The sequence below is a fragment of the Pyrus communis genome, chromosome 10 (genome assembly GCF_963583255.1).
Source record: "Pyrus communis chromosome 10, drPyrComm1.1, whole genome shotgun sequence".
Classification (NCBI taxonomy): Eukaryota; Viridiplantae; Streptophyta; class Magnoliopsida; order Rosales; family Rosaceae; genus Pyrus; species Pyrus communis.
In genome coordinates this window covers 9,430,385-9,446,770 of record NC_084812.1, presented here as the reverse complement: position 1 = coordinate 9,446,770, position 16,386 = coordinate 9,430,385, and the positions used below count along the sequence as shown (strand labels likewise).

General features: G+C 39.4%; 1 protein-coding gene across 1 annotated transcript; it reads left to right on the top strand.

Moving 5' to 3' along the window:
* The first annotated feature begins 11,880 nt into the window (after positions 1-11,880).
* On the top strand, positions 11,881-14,906 carry LOC137748156 (BTB/POZ domain-containing protein At5g66560-like). The gene is made up of 4 exons (XM_068488253.1): positions 11,881-12,382; positions 12,502-12,571; positions 12,663-13,991; positions 14,120-14,906. Exons 1-4 carry the CDS (start codon positions 12,315-12,317, stop codon positions 14,723-14,725), a joined length of 2,073 nt encoding a protein of 690 aa, XP_068344354.1. The 5' UTR covers positions 11,881-12,314; the 3' UTR covers positions 14,726-14,906.
* Positions 14,907-16,386: the final 1,480 nt, after the last annotated feature.

Here is a 16,386-nt window from a genome sequence, read left to right as displayed (position 1 = left end):
TTGTTCGTGTCCGAGTAAAGTATCATTTGGTTTATAAAATTTAGTTTTAAAATTTAGTCTTCCTAGCATTACCCTTTTATATAATGTACTCAAGAAAAGTTAAAGGAAGAATGAAAAGAAAATTCTGCAATTTTTCTTTCATAGTACATAGCACTGAGTGATCTAGAAAATCAACATTTAGATCTTACATATAGGAATTAATGGATCTTTGTAACGATTATATCTTATATAAAAGTCGTATTACTAAGCGGTACGTTGTACCAGGACCCAAAAGTTTGCACCTAAAACTCTTAACGATTGTCGCACGGGCAACTAGTAGGGGGCAAAGAACCGGCTAATCGGTCAAACGAATTGAACTGGCCTGAAAATCTCCTTTTTTTATTATAAAATACATTTTTTATATTTTCACGGAACAATCAGTTTGTTTTTGGTCTTCAATTTTCCCGAACCAGGCCAACCGGCACGGGTTTTCAATTTAGTCGAAGTTTTAATGAAAAGAGTTTGGGTCAATAAATATTTAACCAAAAATCATCTTAAAATGTTATTTAATAAAAAAAATTCAAAGTTTAATAATAAAAAATCATCTAAAACTATTATCTACCTTTTCCGTACCCTTATCCTCATCTTCTTATCAGCACCATGAACAATTTATAGTGTTATTATTTTATTCCAATTAGATCCAATAAGTACCTACAGTCCCGGTGATGTACGTACATATCAGACGTCTATAAATAGGGAAAAAAAAATAAAAAAACCAAAACATAAAACTGTTTCTGCAAAACCCAAAACATAACACTATTTCTGGAAAAAAAAAATCAGATACAATGTTTGTTTTTTCTATGCACAAACAAACATTGTATCTGGAAAGAAAAAAACCAAAATCCAGAACCAATGACTTAAATTCCAGAAACAGTAACTTAAATTCCAGAAACAGTCTATGTTTTAACCTTTGATTGTTTCTTTTCTTTCATGCATCAGTTGTTATATTTAAGAAACATGATGCTTATTTTGCTTTGAATCCAAATACAATGAATTTCACTATTTCTTTTCTAGCTTATATTTAAGAAACAGTGTGTCTATTTCATTTGGATCCAGAAACTGTTTATTTTTTCAGTCCATAAACAATGACCCGTCGTTATTATTGAATAATATGCATACCTCAAATTTATTTTCTGGAGAAACAAACGATGAACTCCACTAACGAAGAAAATTGAAAAACAGTACCTCGAATACTTTATGAATAATAACGATGATCACTTTTCAAGGAAATAAAACAAAATATAAATTAAATAGCATGAGGATCTATATTTTTGTTTCAAAGAAAAAGAAAAAGGTCTGCAAAAGAACGATGAACTCCATTAACGACAAAAATCTGGGACTCAACCTAAAAAAGTTAGGGGTAAAATCAACAAATCATAATTTATTATAGTTAGGCCATTTTTAGTTGAACTACTTTAATGTGGGCCTTGTACTAATCATTAAACAAAACTTATAACATGGTTTTTTTATTAAAACTAAAATTTTTCAAGCCTTTTTCATTAGTTATCCTAAAAATTAAACGATAGCCAAAAGCCCATCCAACACAAATAAGGAAGATGAAACAAAAAACCCTAATCCCCAGAATCCCTAATCGAATTTTGCCACTAAAATCACCACACGGGAAAAGAGCCAACGAATTAGAGCCACCATCAAATGCCCCTACAAGTAGAACCAAAAACAAACAATAATGGAAGGGGGATGGGGATCGGGCTAACCAGTTAAGGGGGCATTTAAAACACAACACACTGGCCCGGATTTTCTGGCATGCCAGTTGGGGTGCGGAATAGTGAAGGGAGGATTCAAATCTAATTTCCAAAACAAATTTGTTGCTTCTAGCTTTGAGCAGAGGTTGGAGGAGGGATGATATGTGAGGAGCAACCAAAGGAGAAGATGACAAAAAGATGGGTGTTGGGGGTTGAAGATAGGGGCTGCATGTTGGAACCTGAGGATGAACACTCAAGAAAACTTGTAAATAAATGTTTGTTTGTGCACTCAATAGCTGGGAAAATATCTGTTATTCAAGTGAAAGAGCAAAAATGGCGTTAAATAACCTTACAAGAAAACTGAAAGCTAGAAATAAGTAGCCCACATTTTAACAAACCTAATAACGTGGTACACGACTAAAGTTAAAAGCAAACTAAACAACTTGTCCCTAAAGAATTGGGACTACTAACAACTACTGAAAACAATCCTACAAACTAGGAAACCTAACCCTAACGGCTAGGAAATCTTAACAACTTCAACATCCTCCCTTAAACTGAATACTATCAACAATCAGTTTACATCCATAAGTGAGCAAACACTCATTAACTCCCGTAGTTTCAAAAACACATCCAGCTTCAATGGTTTGGTCATGATATCCGCTACCTACTTCTGCATAGAACATTGAACCAGTTCCACGATTTCATTCTTGGTGAGCTCTCGAAGAAGATGGAAGCAAACATCTATGTGTTTGCTGTGACCATGCATCACTGGATTCTTTGAAAGCTTAATAGTATAACTATTATCGCAATAAACCCTTGTGGATTTGCACTGTTCATGACTAAGCTGCTGCAAAATCCTTCTTAACTTAATTGCTTGACACGCACTCGATGTTGTAGCTATAAACTCAGCTCCAGTGGTAGATAAAGTACCACAAATTGTTTCTTCAAAGACCATGAAACTTCCCCTGAACTCAACATAAAAGCATACCTTGAAGTACTCTTCATATCATCTTAATCTACAGCATAATCACTGTCTGTGTACCCAATGAGTTCTTCGCTTCCTCTCTTCTTATAGAACAACCTAAAATTCACCATGCCCTTCAAGTACCTCAACACTCTCTTCGTTGCTTTAAGATACAGCTCAATAGGTCGTTCCATTAACCTACTAATTAAACTGATAACATTCATCATATCAGGTCGTGTGGCAGTCAGGTACATGAACTTCCTACAATTTGTTTGTGCAAAGTGCTATCAATTTTTATGCCTCATTCATCTTTCATCATTTTGAAGCCAGGAATAATAGGATTATGAACTCCATTCATTCTTTTAACAAACAAAGTGTGTTCATGTGGGGACTTCTCGAAACCTTCCTTCGTGAAATAGGTCTCAATGCAGCTGTACCAACCTCGATGAGCTTGTTTAAGACCATATAAAGCTTTTTTAAGCTTATATACATTGTGCTCCTGCTCCTTTTGTTCATAGCCAGTAGGTTGTGCAAGGAACACTTTTTCATTCAAATCTCCATGGAGGAACGTCGACTTGACATCCAATTGGTAAACTATCAAATTATTATGAAATGCAAGTGATAATATGACACGAACTGTATCCAAGCGAGCTACAGGTGCGAACACTTCGGCATAATCCACTCCTTATTTTTTACTGTACCCTTTTGCAACCAAGCAAGCCTTGTATTTGTCCATTTCACCTTTCTCGTTAAGCTTTGTTTTGTAGATCCATTTTACCCCAATCACTTTTCCTCCTGATGGCATCTCTATCAACTCCTACGTATTATTTCTTTCTATGACCTCAATTTCTGAATTCATAGCCTTCTTCCACTTGTCACTTTTCACTGCTTCCTCATAAGAGATGGGATCAATATCAGCAAACAAAGCTAAGTGAGCCATGTCTTCCTCCTCAGACAGACCGTCTCCCCTTACGTAGTGTCTCATCCAAGCTGATCGTCTTATGACTCGTCCTTCAATGTTAGTGTCTTCTGGTTGGTAATCTTGATATGATTCCCCACTCTCTAGTACTACTTCATCAATCTCATATTCCTTTACATTGTTATCATCTCCTAGACCTTCTTCTTTATCCATTTCCTACTCAAGATCAGCCATGATTGCTTCTATGTGATTGTCGCTCCAGTCCCAAGCTTTATCTTCTTCAAAAATCACATCTCAGCATATCACTATTTTCTTAGAAATTGGATCAAATAGTCAATAAGCCTTGGATTCTTCGCTGACTCCAAGTATGATGCATTTCATACTCTTGTCATCAAGTTTAATCCTCTTACTATCAGGAACATGTAAGTGTGATAGACACCCAAAAACGCTGAAGTGTTTTACTGATGGTTTGGAACCACTCCAAGCTTATTCTGGTGTCATGTTTCTTAGAACTAGCGTTGGACTTTTGTTGAGTACATGGATGGTCCAATTGACTACTTCTGGCTAGAAAGTTCGTGGATTTTTTTTTCTCTGAAAGCATGCTTCCAACCATATTCATAATGGTTCGATTTTTTCTCTCCGTGACGCCATTTTGTTGGGGAGTATAGGCAGCGGTCAATGGCTTTTGAATTCCATGCATGTTGTAAAAATTTGTGAACTCGAATGAGGTGAATTCACTTCCACGATCTATATGCAGACTCTTTATGCTTGAACCAGTTTCTTTTTCAACCCTAGCCTTGAAGTTTTTGAAAGTACTAAAGGCTTCTGATTTGTCAGCCAAGAAATATACCCATGTCTTTCTACTGTAATCATCGATAAAGGTAATGAGATACCTTTTCTTACTGTTGGAAATCGGATTAATGGGGCCACATATGTCAACATGCACAAGTTGAAGAGTATGAGATGCCTTTTATGCATTCTTCTTCGGGAATGGATCTCTCTGCTGTTTCCCCACCAAACCCTCTTCACAAACCTTCGCGTGAACCTTGAACTTTGGTATGCCCTTCACCATATTCTTTTGTTAAAGAATTTTTAGGCCGCTCAAACTCAGATGTCCATATCTACGATGCCACAGTTGGGGTTGATCTTCTACAATAGTGTTAAAACACTTATGTTCTTGTGGTTATGTGCGAGCAAACAAGATGAACATTTTGTTCGCTGCCATTGATGTTTCCCAAATCAGTCCTCTCTCAGGATGATAAATCTTGCACTTGTGACCTTTTATAAAAATGGCAAGACCTTTCTTGCAGCTGCCCAATGCTGAGTAAGTTGTTTTTTAAATTTGACATATAAAATACCCCAGTGATGACTTGCATGATCCCATTGACTTTCATATGAACATTTCCCTTCCCTAGCACAACCAAGCTTGAATTATTCCCCAACTTCACAGATTTTCTGAAGGTTTCATCAAGGTCTGTGAATATATCCTTATTGCCGCACATATGGTTGCTGCATCCTGAATCCAAAAACCATAATTCCTCTCTGTCAGTTTCCTCGATATCCACATAAGCCATCAACAACATTTCTTCACTTGTCTCTGTGTAGAAACATTTTGAATCCTTCATTTTCTTTGGGCATTCCCGCTGGAAATGCCCAAGTTCATGGCAATTGTAACATTCAAAGGTAGACTTGTCAGGTCCATTCCTACCTCTCATTCATCCTTTTCTTCTGAAACCGCTGCGTCCATCTCTCCCACCTAGCTAGATTTCATAAGTCACCTTCAGAGCTTGTTCATCCACCGTTTGCCTGCCCATTCTTTGCTCGTGCACTAACAAGTTACTTTGGAGTTCATCGATGGACAAGATGTCGAGATCATTAGACTCTTCAATAAAGCACACCACGTAGTCATATTTAAGAGTCATTGATCTCAGAATCTTTTCGATGACCAACACATCTCCCATCTTTTCCCCATGAATGCTCATCTTGTTGGATATGGTGAGAGTTCGTGCAAAGTACTCATTTACTAATTCCCCTTCATTCATGTACAGAACTTCAAACTCTTTGCGAAGAGCTTGTAGTTATGCACGCTTAACTCGTGCTTTACCTTGGTACTTCTGCCCCAAGGAGTCCCAGATGTCATTCGCAGTATCTTTCTTTAGTATCATCTCTAGAATTGATCGATCAATAGCCAGGAACAAATAGTTCTTAGTCTTCAAACCTTTGATCATCAATGGTCTTCTTCTATGCATCAGTGAGATCCTCCTTGTCTACTACTGCAAGAATCCCAACCTCCACCAAGCTCCAATATTCTTTGAAGCGCAAGAAATTCTCCATAAGCATGCTCCAGTGATCATAGTGTCCATTAACCCTCGGAATTGCAGGTTGCACAAAGCTACTTTCAATGGTCATGGTGTTGTTGAACGATGAAACTAGCTACGATCAGGCCCCGTGATGGGGCTTTGATACCAGATGTTGGAACCTGAGGATAAACACTCAAGAAAACTTGTAAATAACTGTTTGTTTGTGCACTCAATAGTTGGGGGAATATCTGTTATTCAATTGAAAGAGCAACAATGGCGTTAAATAGCCTTACAAGAAACCTGAAAGCTAGAAATAAGCAGCCCATGTTTTAACAAACCTAATAATGTGGTACACAACTAAAGTTAGAAGCAAAGTAAACAACTTGTCCCTAAAGAAATTGAATTATTAACAACTACTGAAAATAATCCTACAAACTAGGAAACCTAACCCCTAACGGCTAGGAAATCTTAACAAATTCAACATTGCAGGATTGAGATCTGGTTTACCTAAGACAAAAACGGTGAGAAACATTGAAAAATCAGCAAACAATGATGAATATATGATGAAGAAACCGAAAAAAAACAAAGCTAAGCTACTAAAAAGGAGAATAAAAAAGCAGAAAATAAGTAGGGATTGCCACCAACCCCATCCAAAGGAAGGGGTCAGTGGCGAGACGGAGGCTAGAGTGGTTAGGGTTTCTTTCAAGAGAAAGGTCTAGGCTCGAACTACTCCACCTTTCACGATTTTTAATTTAGTCAATTTTCCTTCAAATTCTGAGTCTGAATTTCTCTTTTTACCATCACTTGTATAGAAAAATATCAATTTTTTGTAACCAAGAAAGCATTCATTTACAACCAAAAACATTGAAACCATAATTATTATGTTTGACATTTCTTATGAACACAAGCAGCTGATGATTATGTGAGACAGACTTGTTCTTAATTAGTTCCTACCATCTTGATGATTTGTGGGTCCATTTCCATTTGCCTCGGATGTTCAAATTGGCTACAATATCAAGAGAACATGGGATGAAGATGAAACCTAATAAAGCGATGATGAATCCTAATTATTTCTATAACGACGTGTTTCTGTTTTTGTTTTGACTGCCTTAACTTTAACCATCATAGTATAATTAGGTTGTGAGTTACCAACTTTGGCGGAATGTGAATCCTAGCTACTTTTTGCTTAGTAGCTTTCCCCTTCAAGCTTATTCTCACTACCAGAAAATACAGGTTGTCTTCACGGATGTTTGAGTTGGTAGGGCTAAAACAGTGAACATATAGGGTTTCGGAAAATCTTTAAACAATTGCACACCGTTGTAGGGCAACACATCTGTCAATCAGCCGAACTTTTGTCATGATCGGATTATGAATCCTAGCTACTTTTTGCTTTGTAGCTTCCCCTTCAACCTTCTCGTTCTCTTCATGTAGTGTGTTTTGATGATTAGAAGTCACCCTTTAACAATCATCTTCGCAAAAATTGAATCTGGTTAATTAGAAATCGCTTATTAATCTAAGTCTTTTATCAAATAAAAGTACAAGTCAAATATATTGCTAAACAAAAAATTATTACATTGTTAATTAAATGATTGAACGATTCTTATTTATGTTCATCCCTCGAAAATAAACGGTTTAATAATTATACATTGTTGGAATATCCAGAAGAAGAAAAAAAAAGATAAAACCCTAGGGGAATAAAAGCATCTTGACTAAAACACATTGTAAGATTCGAAAACATGTGCCGAAATTATTCAAAATCCATTGGCTATTACTTAATAAAGTATGTCAACTACTATGCAAAGGGAATAAAGCGATGGCTTCAACGCCAAGTAATGAGGGGCATTTGAGACAAAAAGAAAAACAAGTCGATGACAGCAAAGCAAAAGAGACTGCATATACAACTGCAATTGGATAAGATGGAAAACAAAGCAAGAAACAAACATCCACCCAATCTCCACAGAAAGAAAGAATAAAACTCGGAGTCGGGATCAAGGGTTGTTGTCGAAATCGAAATCGAAATCGAAACCGAAACGATGTGCTTCAGAGTGGAATGCAAGCAATGTGGGAAGACGTCGTGGGGAGGATGTGGGAAGCACTTGAAGAATCTGTACGCAGGCATCGAGCAGGGAAAGCACTGCATGTGCCGCTCATGGCCTGGTGTTGTCGTACCAAACCAGCAGCCGGGGACGACAGCTACTCAGCAACAATCGCCGGCTTCTGCTTCTGCCTCTGCCTCAGGTATGTATGTGCCTAATGTGTTATGAAGAAAAATTAGATTATTCATATTGTATTGTGGAGTGGTGATGGTCTATATGTACTATGTTTGATATAATATTGGTATGTTTGAACTAATTAAATAGGTGATGTTCTCTTATCATATAGTTTGACAATTTAACTATATGTGTTGGTACGTTATGAATCTAAATTCAGTCTAACAACAATAACACATGTTATCTATATGTTATCAGACTATCTAGCAATATACAGGGATGTTACCACCCATTGTTACTATGCATAAAATTTCCCCTATGGCTTCCATGGGGACCACTTATTCAAGAAAATGTCTCAAAGATGTTGAGACATGGTAATTAGGAGGCAAGAGCAACCATAACAGTGACGCAGATGCTTATTTTTTCCCCTCGTGAATAAAATTTTTTGAACCCGTCAACAAATTGTAGCTTATGCTCATCCAACAATCTAATGCCTATTTTGTATTGTTGATTAATCCATGGTGTTTCTATGTGCAGGCAAGTAGGTAGGTTGCAGTTGCAGATGTCTCCTGTGGTAGCATAAACAAATGGAGGGAATAATGGGAGTTAAAAAGCCTTTAGATGAATATCATCTTGTCATCCAGGGTTTTGTTTAATTTAGATTTGGAATAATGATTGTGCAGGTTGTAGTCAAGACACATTTGACCCAACTCCAACCTGCCTTTTCTTTTCTAGTGTTTGGATTTGAATAATGTTTAGAATTATATGAAGATGATGAAGGATATTATTATGAAAAAATATATTATGTTACGTAATTGGATGTATACATGCCTGATTATATAATTCGTGACACAATTTTTATTATTTTTAACCAACTCAATATTTTGTACAAGCAATATTAAAAAACGAAAAAATCGAAACTAAAATCTCGAGTTTGAATTAAACGCTGAAAACCACCTATTAGCTCTATTGCATTTTCTTCAATTTTGGTTCTTTAGGTATCGTTTGGTATGCAGACGGGACGGGACGGAACGGAATGGGACGAGACGGGACGGGACAGGACGGAACGGAACGGAGCGGGAGCAAAGATGCCCTCAGGTGGAAACAAGGAGGAAGAAGAAGGAGACGGAGAGGTTATAATTTTGTGTTCCACGGATGTGGAACAAGTCGTTCCAGGGGGATGAGGTGTAACGAAAATTCATCCAAAACTCGTCCCGTGGAACAGCTCATTCCACCCGTTTTAGGCGCACCAAACGTGGGACGGAACGCCTTGTCCCACTCTGTTCCGTCCCGTCCCACGTACCAAACAGTACCTTATAGCTTGGCGTCTTATTGTCTTGTCACCTAGCATGGCAGGTTAGTTGGTGTGCGCCCAAATCAGCCTCCCCAATTCCCATCCTTCTTTATGCATTTTGCCTAATCACTAGTCACCAAACCACGTGAAAACAAAGGGCTAATCACAAGTAGTCAAACATTTGTATCATTGATTACTTCCCTTTCAACTTAAAAATCATTCAAAAAAGCAGGTAATTACTATTAAATCACTCACAAGATTCCGTCAGAAACAAATTACTATTAAATCACTCACAACATTTAAGTGGAGGGACACTCAAATTTTTTTTTCTCTCCGCTTGTATAATAACAATGGCGTAAAAGTCCGTATTTTTGACATATTGAAAAGGCTTAAATATCAAAATAGTCACTGTGTTTTACTCAATCGGTCAATTTAGTCTATGTGTTTTTAATTTGGCCAAATTGATCCTTGTGTTTGCATCTGTTAGCCAATGCAAGACAATCTATTACAGAACCGTTAAAATTGACATGTGCTAGGCACGTGAGAGGACAAAAACGTAATTTTATGTACACCCACTAAACAGATATAATGCCCATCTTTAGAAATTGATATTTTGATCAATTCACTTGAGTATTATGAGATTTAGGACATGTCAATTTTAACTGTCTTTTAACGAATTGTCTTGAATTGGCTAACAGATGTAAACACAAGGACCAATTTGAACAAATTGAGAACACAGTGACTAAATTGGCCGATAGAGTAAAACATAGGGACCGCTTTGACATATAAGCCTATTGAAAAATAAGGATTCGGATCTAATCCAGATTCTCTTTATGAGGATCTCAGAGATCCGTTTATTGTACATCGTACGGGTATAAATTATTTTAATTTTTTATTTAAAATTAAATACAAATAATACCGGATGAAAATTGATTGCACAATATATAATAAACGAACAGGATTCACGAATCATCAGGATTCTAAAAAGTTTCGAAGTGAATCATGTTGGAAAAAATATCTCGAGACAGAGTCTGCTTGTCTTCCCCTTGGCCCCTACGAGTGACACATCATCACCATCTCTCCTTGCCTTCTAATCAAAATAAAATAATTCATTAGATCTACTCAATAAAAAACCAAAACTTTAACTAAGAAATCATGTTTAATTAGACAATTTTGATTACAATTAAAATCAAAAGATTAGTAATATTATAATGATCTGACCAATTTCAAATTTGAACACCTCTCAGTTTCCCAATGTGTCCATGAAAACATTCAATGCACCCTGCTTTGCTGCGTCTGTTTCATTAATGCAAAAGCATTAATGCAAGACCAAACAATGGTCCAAGACTACTCGGAGTAGATGTGTTGTTATAAATGCATAAGGGTGCCCTTTTTTTGGCTTTCAGACACAAATCTATGGGAAAACAGTTGGTATCATTGCTCAAAAACTGAGGAAGCTCCCTCACATTTTCAAATTTTAATCATCAATCAACAACTGAAATACCACAATCAACGAGTAACTCAAGCAATTAAGAACAACATCACTTAATAAAAATTAAAAAAAAGGCCTTTTCCATGTATATCGGATAGAAGATGATAGACGATCATATCATTGCACTGGACAAGACGGTATCGTCTCCCTAAGTTAGTTGGAACCCAAATTTTAGGGTTTGTAATGTAAAAAAAATGAACTATTCATCTTAGTAAAGGTCCACTAAATTTTAAAGAAAGTTGTACACAATGAGACAATATCCCCATTCATTTTATCTTCTGCGCACTCCTGTCAAAATTACAAATACAAAAGGAATTTAATAGTAAACAAATTGTAAATATTCTGGCTTTCACTATAAAACCAAAGACTAGAGTTATCAAAAGACAGCTCTTGTAGCACATTCTGCTGTGACTTGTGAGGCCCGGCCAATTTGAAAGCGCGACTGCAGTCTCGTGACACTCATGCGGGTAGTTGAGAATTTGTATCGGTCTCACCAGAAGTAGGTTGTTCTCGATTCTTAAGGATTTTCCACAACAGTTCCAAAACTCATAATTGCTGTATCACTAAGAATTTAAGATAACGGCTAGATAAACTCGTTTAAAGTGAGATTATGTATGAACTCTTTATCACTTTACACTTCAACATTATTTTTCATGGAGAGTATTTTTGCTCATTATTCTATTTATCACAGATAGATTTAAATTTTAAGATTTATGTAGTAGATAAGCATAAATTTCAAATTTTAAATCCATCTAACGATGATAAATAAAATGATATACAAACATTACATTAGATAGTAATGAATAAAAATACATTTATTTCTGATGTTAATATTATAATATCACGAAAAAAAAAACATGAAATGATTTAAAGAGTTCAAAAACATGAGGTTGACACCGGATTAAGAAACGATCAAAATTGAATTAAAATATCACTCTATTCCATCATCTGCGCCAAAAAGCAAATAAGGCCCCGTTACAGTTGGCACGCAACGTAATGTTTGGCTAATTTATATTTATAATATGTCGGGGTGCTCTTTTTTTAATGTCTCAAAAATAAAAAAGAGAGAATTTGCCTCAAAGACAACGTGCCTTTTCCAACGCCACACCCATTTCTCTGTCTCGGCATTTGGAGGGGAGAGAGAGAGAGAGGAGAGTCAGCTGGGAGTGAGTGAGATTCTTCTTCTGAATTCTGGATACCCTTTTTCGAAATTTGATCGAGTTAGCTCTATTTCTTTGTCCTCTCTCGGTTTTATTGGATTCCAATCCCTCTCTCTCGTCTCTCCTTTTTCTTTCGTGGTTTCTGTTGTCTCTCTCTCCAAATGCTGAATTGATTCTCACAGAATATCACAACCACCCAATTTCTTCCACCCTTCCATTACCTGGTCGAGAAAATGGCAGCATCAGCGGCGGCGACGGCCACGGCGGCAGCTGAGAAATCAAGCTCCAAAGGCCAAGCATGGTGAGTTCAATGTTCAAATTCAATTTAAAAACCTCACCTTTTCGATTTTTCTGCCGGATACCCATTTGAAAACAATGCACCAATTCGCCAAAACTCACTTCAAAATCTCGTCTTTGCAGGTTCTGCACCACTGGATTACCAAGCGACATTGTCGTCGAAGTCGACGACATGACCTTCCATCTCCACAAGGTCATTTCATCAAACACCTGGAGCGCACATTCTACATTTCATCTTCTTCCACCGCCAAAAATTTCAGCTAACAGTTTCTGATTTGTTACAGTTCCCTCTGATGTCGAAAAGTCAAAGGCTTCACAACCTGATCACAGAGCAAGAGGCGAACCCATCAAACCCCCACCAGCAAGTTGATAACGACGTAGACGACGAAATCGAAGAAGTCCAGTGCCAAATATCCCTCTCGGACTTCCCCGGCGGTTCCGAGACCTTCGAGATCGCCGCCAAGTTCTGCTACGGCGTCAAGATCGACCTGAGCTCCTCCAACGTCGTGCCGTTACGTTGCGCCGGAGAGTATTTGGAGATGACGGAGGAGTACTCGGAGGACAACCTTATTTCGAAAACTGAGAGGTTTCTTACTCAGTCGGTGCTGAAAAGTTTCAAGGAGTCGCTCAGAGCTCTCAAGTCCTGCGAGCGAGTGGCGCCTCTGGCGGAGAAATTGGGGATAACGCAGAGGTGCATAGACTCCGTCGCTTCCCGCGCCACGTCCGCCGATCCCACGCTGTTTGGCTGGCCGGTTGGTGACGGTGGACCCAATCGGAATACTAATGCCGATACTGTTTCGGCTTCTTCTGCTTCCAAACAGCAGATTTTATGGAATGGGATCGACGCGGGCGGCGGACGGAGAAGATCCAAACACGCGGATTCATGGCTTGAAGACTTGGTCGTTCTGAGCTTGCCTCTCTTCAAGCGGTTGATTTCCGCCATGAAATCTGGAGATTTGAGCTTGGAGATGGTGGAGACGTGCTTGATGCATTATGCTAAGAAGTACATTCCTGGAATTTCGAGAACGAATCGAAAGCCTTCGTCTTCTTCCTCAGGCGTCGCCGCCGCCACTACGGCCGCCGCATCATCGGGTTTAGCTTCGGAGAGTCAGCAGAGAGAACTTTTGGAGACCATCATCTCCAATCTTCCATTGGAGAAGAGCTCCAGACCTTCGACCGCGACTCGATTCCTCTTTGGGCTTTTGCGAACCGCCAACATACTCAACGCCTCCGATGCCTGCAAGGCCGCCTTGGAGAAGAAGATCGCGTTGCAGCTCCACCAAGCCACCTTAGACGACCTTCTCATCCCGAGCTATTCCTACCTGAACGAGACGCTCTACGACGTCGATTGCATCGAGCGGATCCTCGGCTACTTCTTGAACGGCTTGGATCAGGGAAACACCGCCGGAATCGAAGACGACGACGGTTCTGGCGGCGCAGTTCGATCTCCGTCGCTGATGCTCGTCGGAAAACTGATCGACGAGTTTCTCTCCGAGATCGCCTCCGATGCGAATCTCAAACCGGATCGGTTCTACAATCTCGCGATTTCTTTGCCTGATCAAGCTCGGCTCTTCGACGACGGTCTCTACAGAGCCGTCGATGTTTATCTCAAGGTGCGTACGCAATTCGATACAAATTAGACTACGATTTCAGAAATTAAGCCTAATTAATCATAATTAATTTAGAAATGAAACTCAAGACGGTGTTAGTTGCAAAATATTAATCGTTTTCTCCTCTCCAGGCTCATCCATCGCTATCGGAACCTGAGCGCGAGAAGGTCTGCGGTATTCTGGACTGCCAGAAGCTGACGCTGGAGGCGTGCACGCACGCGGCGCAGAACGAGCGATTGCCGCTGCGCGCGGTGGTGCAGGTTCTGTTCTTTGAGCAGCTCCAGCTCCGTCACGCAATCGCCGGAACTCTTCTCGCCGCCGATGTCGCTCCGCCGGAGTCGGCCAGGCCGTCGGTGCTGCGACGCGAGCCAGAGGATGAGGAGGAAGAAGACGATGATGACGCGGCGGAGGCACGCGGGGAGGAAGAGGAGAACAGAGTGGCACGTGCGGAGGGAAGTGGCGGCACGTGGCGGGCGGCGGTGAGGGAGAATCAGGTGTTGCGGTTGGACATGGATAGCATGAGGACGCGGGTGCACCAACTAGAGCGGGAATGCTCCAGCATGAAAAAGGTAATCGAGAAGATTGATAAGTCGGGTCAACCCGGGATAGACGGTTCGGGTTGGAAAAAGTCGTTGACCCGGAGGTTCGGGTGCAAGTTCAAGACCCAGGTGTGCGATTCGCACGAACCTACGGTCGTCGATACGAGAAAAGGACGGCGACACCATCACCAACAGTAGGCCCGCCCGTAGCGGATCACTTATTTTCACTGCCACGTAGATGAATGAACCTTGGATTGGATTCGCTTATTTGGTACTGAGAACTCGACTTTTGAGGCGATGTGTCTGAGAAAATATGATTATGTAAAAGCAAAAGCCGAAAAGCGATTTTACAAATGGTGCAAAATGCAAACTTTTTTTCCATATCTGCTTTTGATTTTTTTCGCAAAAGCAGTTTTTGGTATGACTTTTGGAAGCTGCAGATATGATAACAGCTTGTCTCTCGTCTGGGGTTTTTGTTAAGTTGATTGAGATGATGAGAGGGGAAGGACAAGGAGAGAGAGCACGCACATGTGGTTCTTGAATATTCATGATTCATGATGATTAGTTAAAAAGATTATCTGTTGGATGGTTGAATTGTGTCAAAGGAAACATTAAGAGATGGAAAGTTTAAGTAGACTTTGAAGTTAGGGGGGGCCATTTTCTACTCATTCATCATGAGCTCAAGCGTTGGTTTTCAACCTTGTAAAAAGAGAAGAAAAATTAGGGTTTTGGTGGAATTAGTTGCGCACGCTTGAGTTGGTAATGCCCCACATCAGTGGTTGGGAGTTGTCTGCATTTGTTTTGGTGACTCAAATAAGTTTTTACGATTGTTTGAGTCACCAAAGAGGGCAGTGCTTGCCCACTAGCAAACAATGGTTCTTCAAATTGTGCTTGGATAACTTACATGTAACTTTTAGAAACTTTGGCTACCTTGATACTTGATAGAGAATATGATAAGCAAAAGTGTTTTTTAGTTCCTAACCAAGCATGATGATTCCTTGGGCCTAATCACTTATTAGGAACTTGGTGCAAGCACCTAGCATCGGGTGTTATGAGGATGGGCTTGAGATTCTAATCAAATTCCAGATGGATTTAGCCGAGCAATATAGAAAATGGATAAATAGATGAATCAAAGTTTCCAGTGACGTTATGATTTAGTGATATTTTTCTCTTTTTGTAACCTAAAGGTTTCAAGTTTACGCATTATGTGACTTAGCTGATTTGAGGCATGATTACTAAAATTAGAATAAGAAGCAAATGTTGCACGTAAAGAAAAGCTCACAAAAGTGAGGACTGCACTTCTGATTGGACCAATTCGCCAAGCAAAAAAGAGATTTCACTTCTCCTAAATCTCAAGTTCGAGTCCATGGGCTCGTCATCGAGGTGAGGCCGCTCGAGCGGCCAATTCTTGGACTACGTGTAGTGTTGGCTAGTACAAATAGTGCTAAGGCGGTCGATTTAAGTGGTCCATCCCATAAAACTAGGCTACTTCAACTGAGTTTCTAATATAAATTGAGAACAGGGTTACAAATAGTGCTCAATTAGAATAGTACAATTTCTCTCTCAATTCATCTAACCCCCCCTTTACGGAAGACTCATCCCCCTTTTATAGACATTCTTCTGAACTTTCAGACCTTATGTTCGAATATATCTCTTCCTTTACATTTAATGTGCCTACTGGCAAAGCTACATAGGGGCGGCCACCCCTCCTGTCGTCGGAAATCGTCATCCCCCCGAAAATTCCTGGCTTCGCCACTGAATGTGCAAAATGCACATACTAGATAGCTATCTCTCTGCTCTTAGGTCGACATGTGACAATGAGGGGACACTGAAGTACGACCACTTGTGTCCTTTCTTGG

Bases quoted from the DNA above. Each gene is read 5' to 3' on its own strand.
- LOC137748156 (XM_068488253.1), top strand. From the start codon at position 12,315: ATGGCAGCATCAGCGGCGGCGACGGCCACGGCGGCAGCTGAGAAATCA. The intron at 12,383-12,501 runs GTGAGTTCAATG...TCGTCTTTGCAG, and splicing joins AGCTCCAAAGGCCAAGCATG to GTTCTGCACCACTGGATTAC. The intron at 12,572-12,662 runs GTCATTTCATCA...GATTTGTTACAG, and splicing joins TGACCTTCCATCTCCACAAG to TTCCCTCTGATGTCGAAAAG.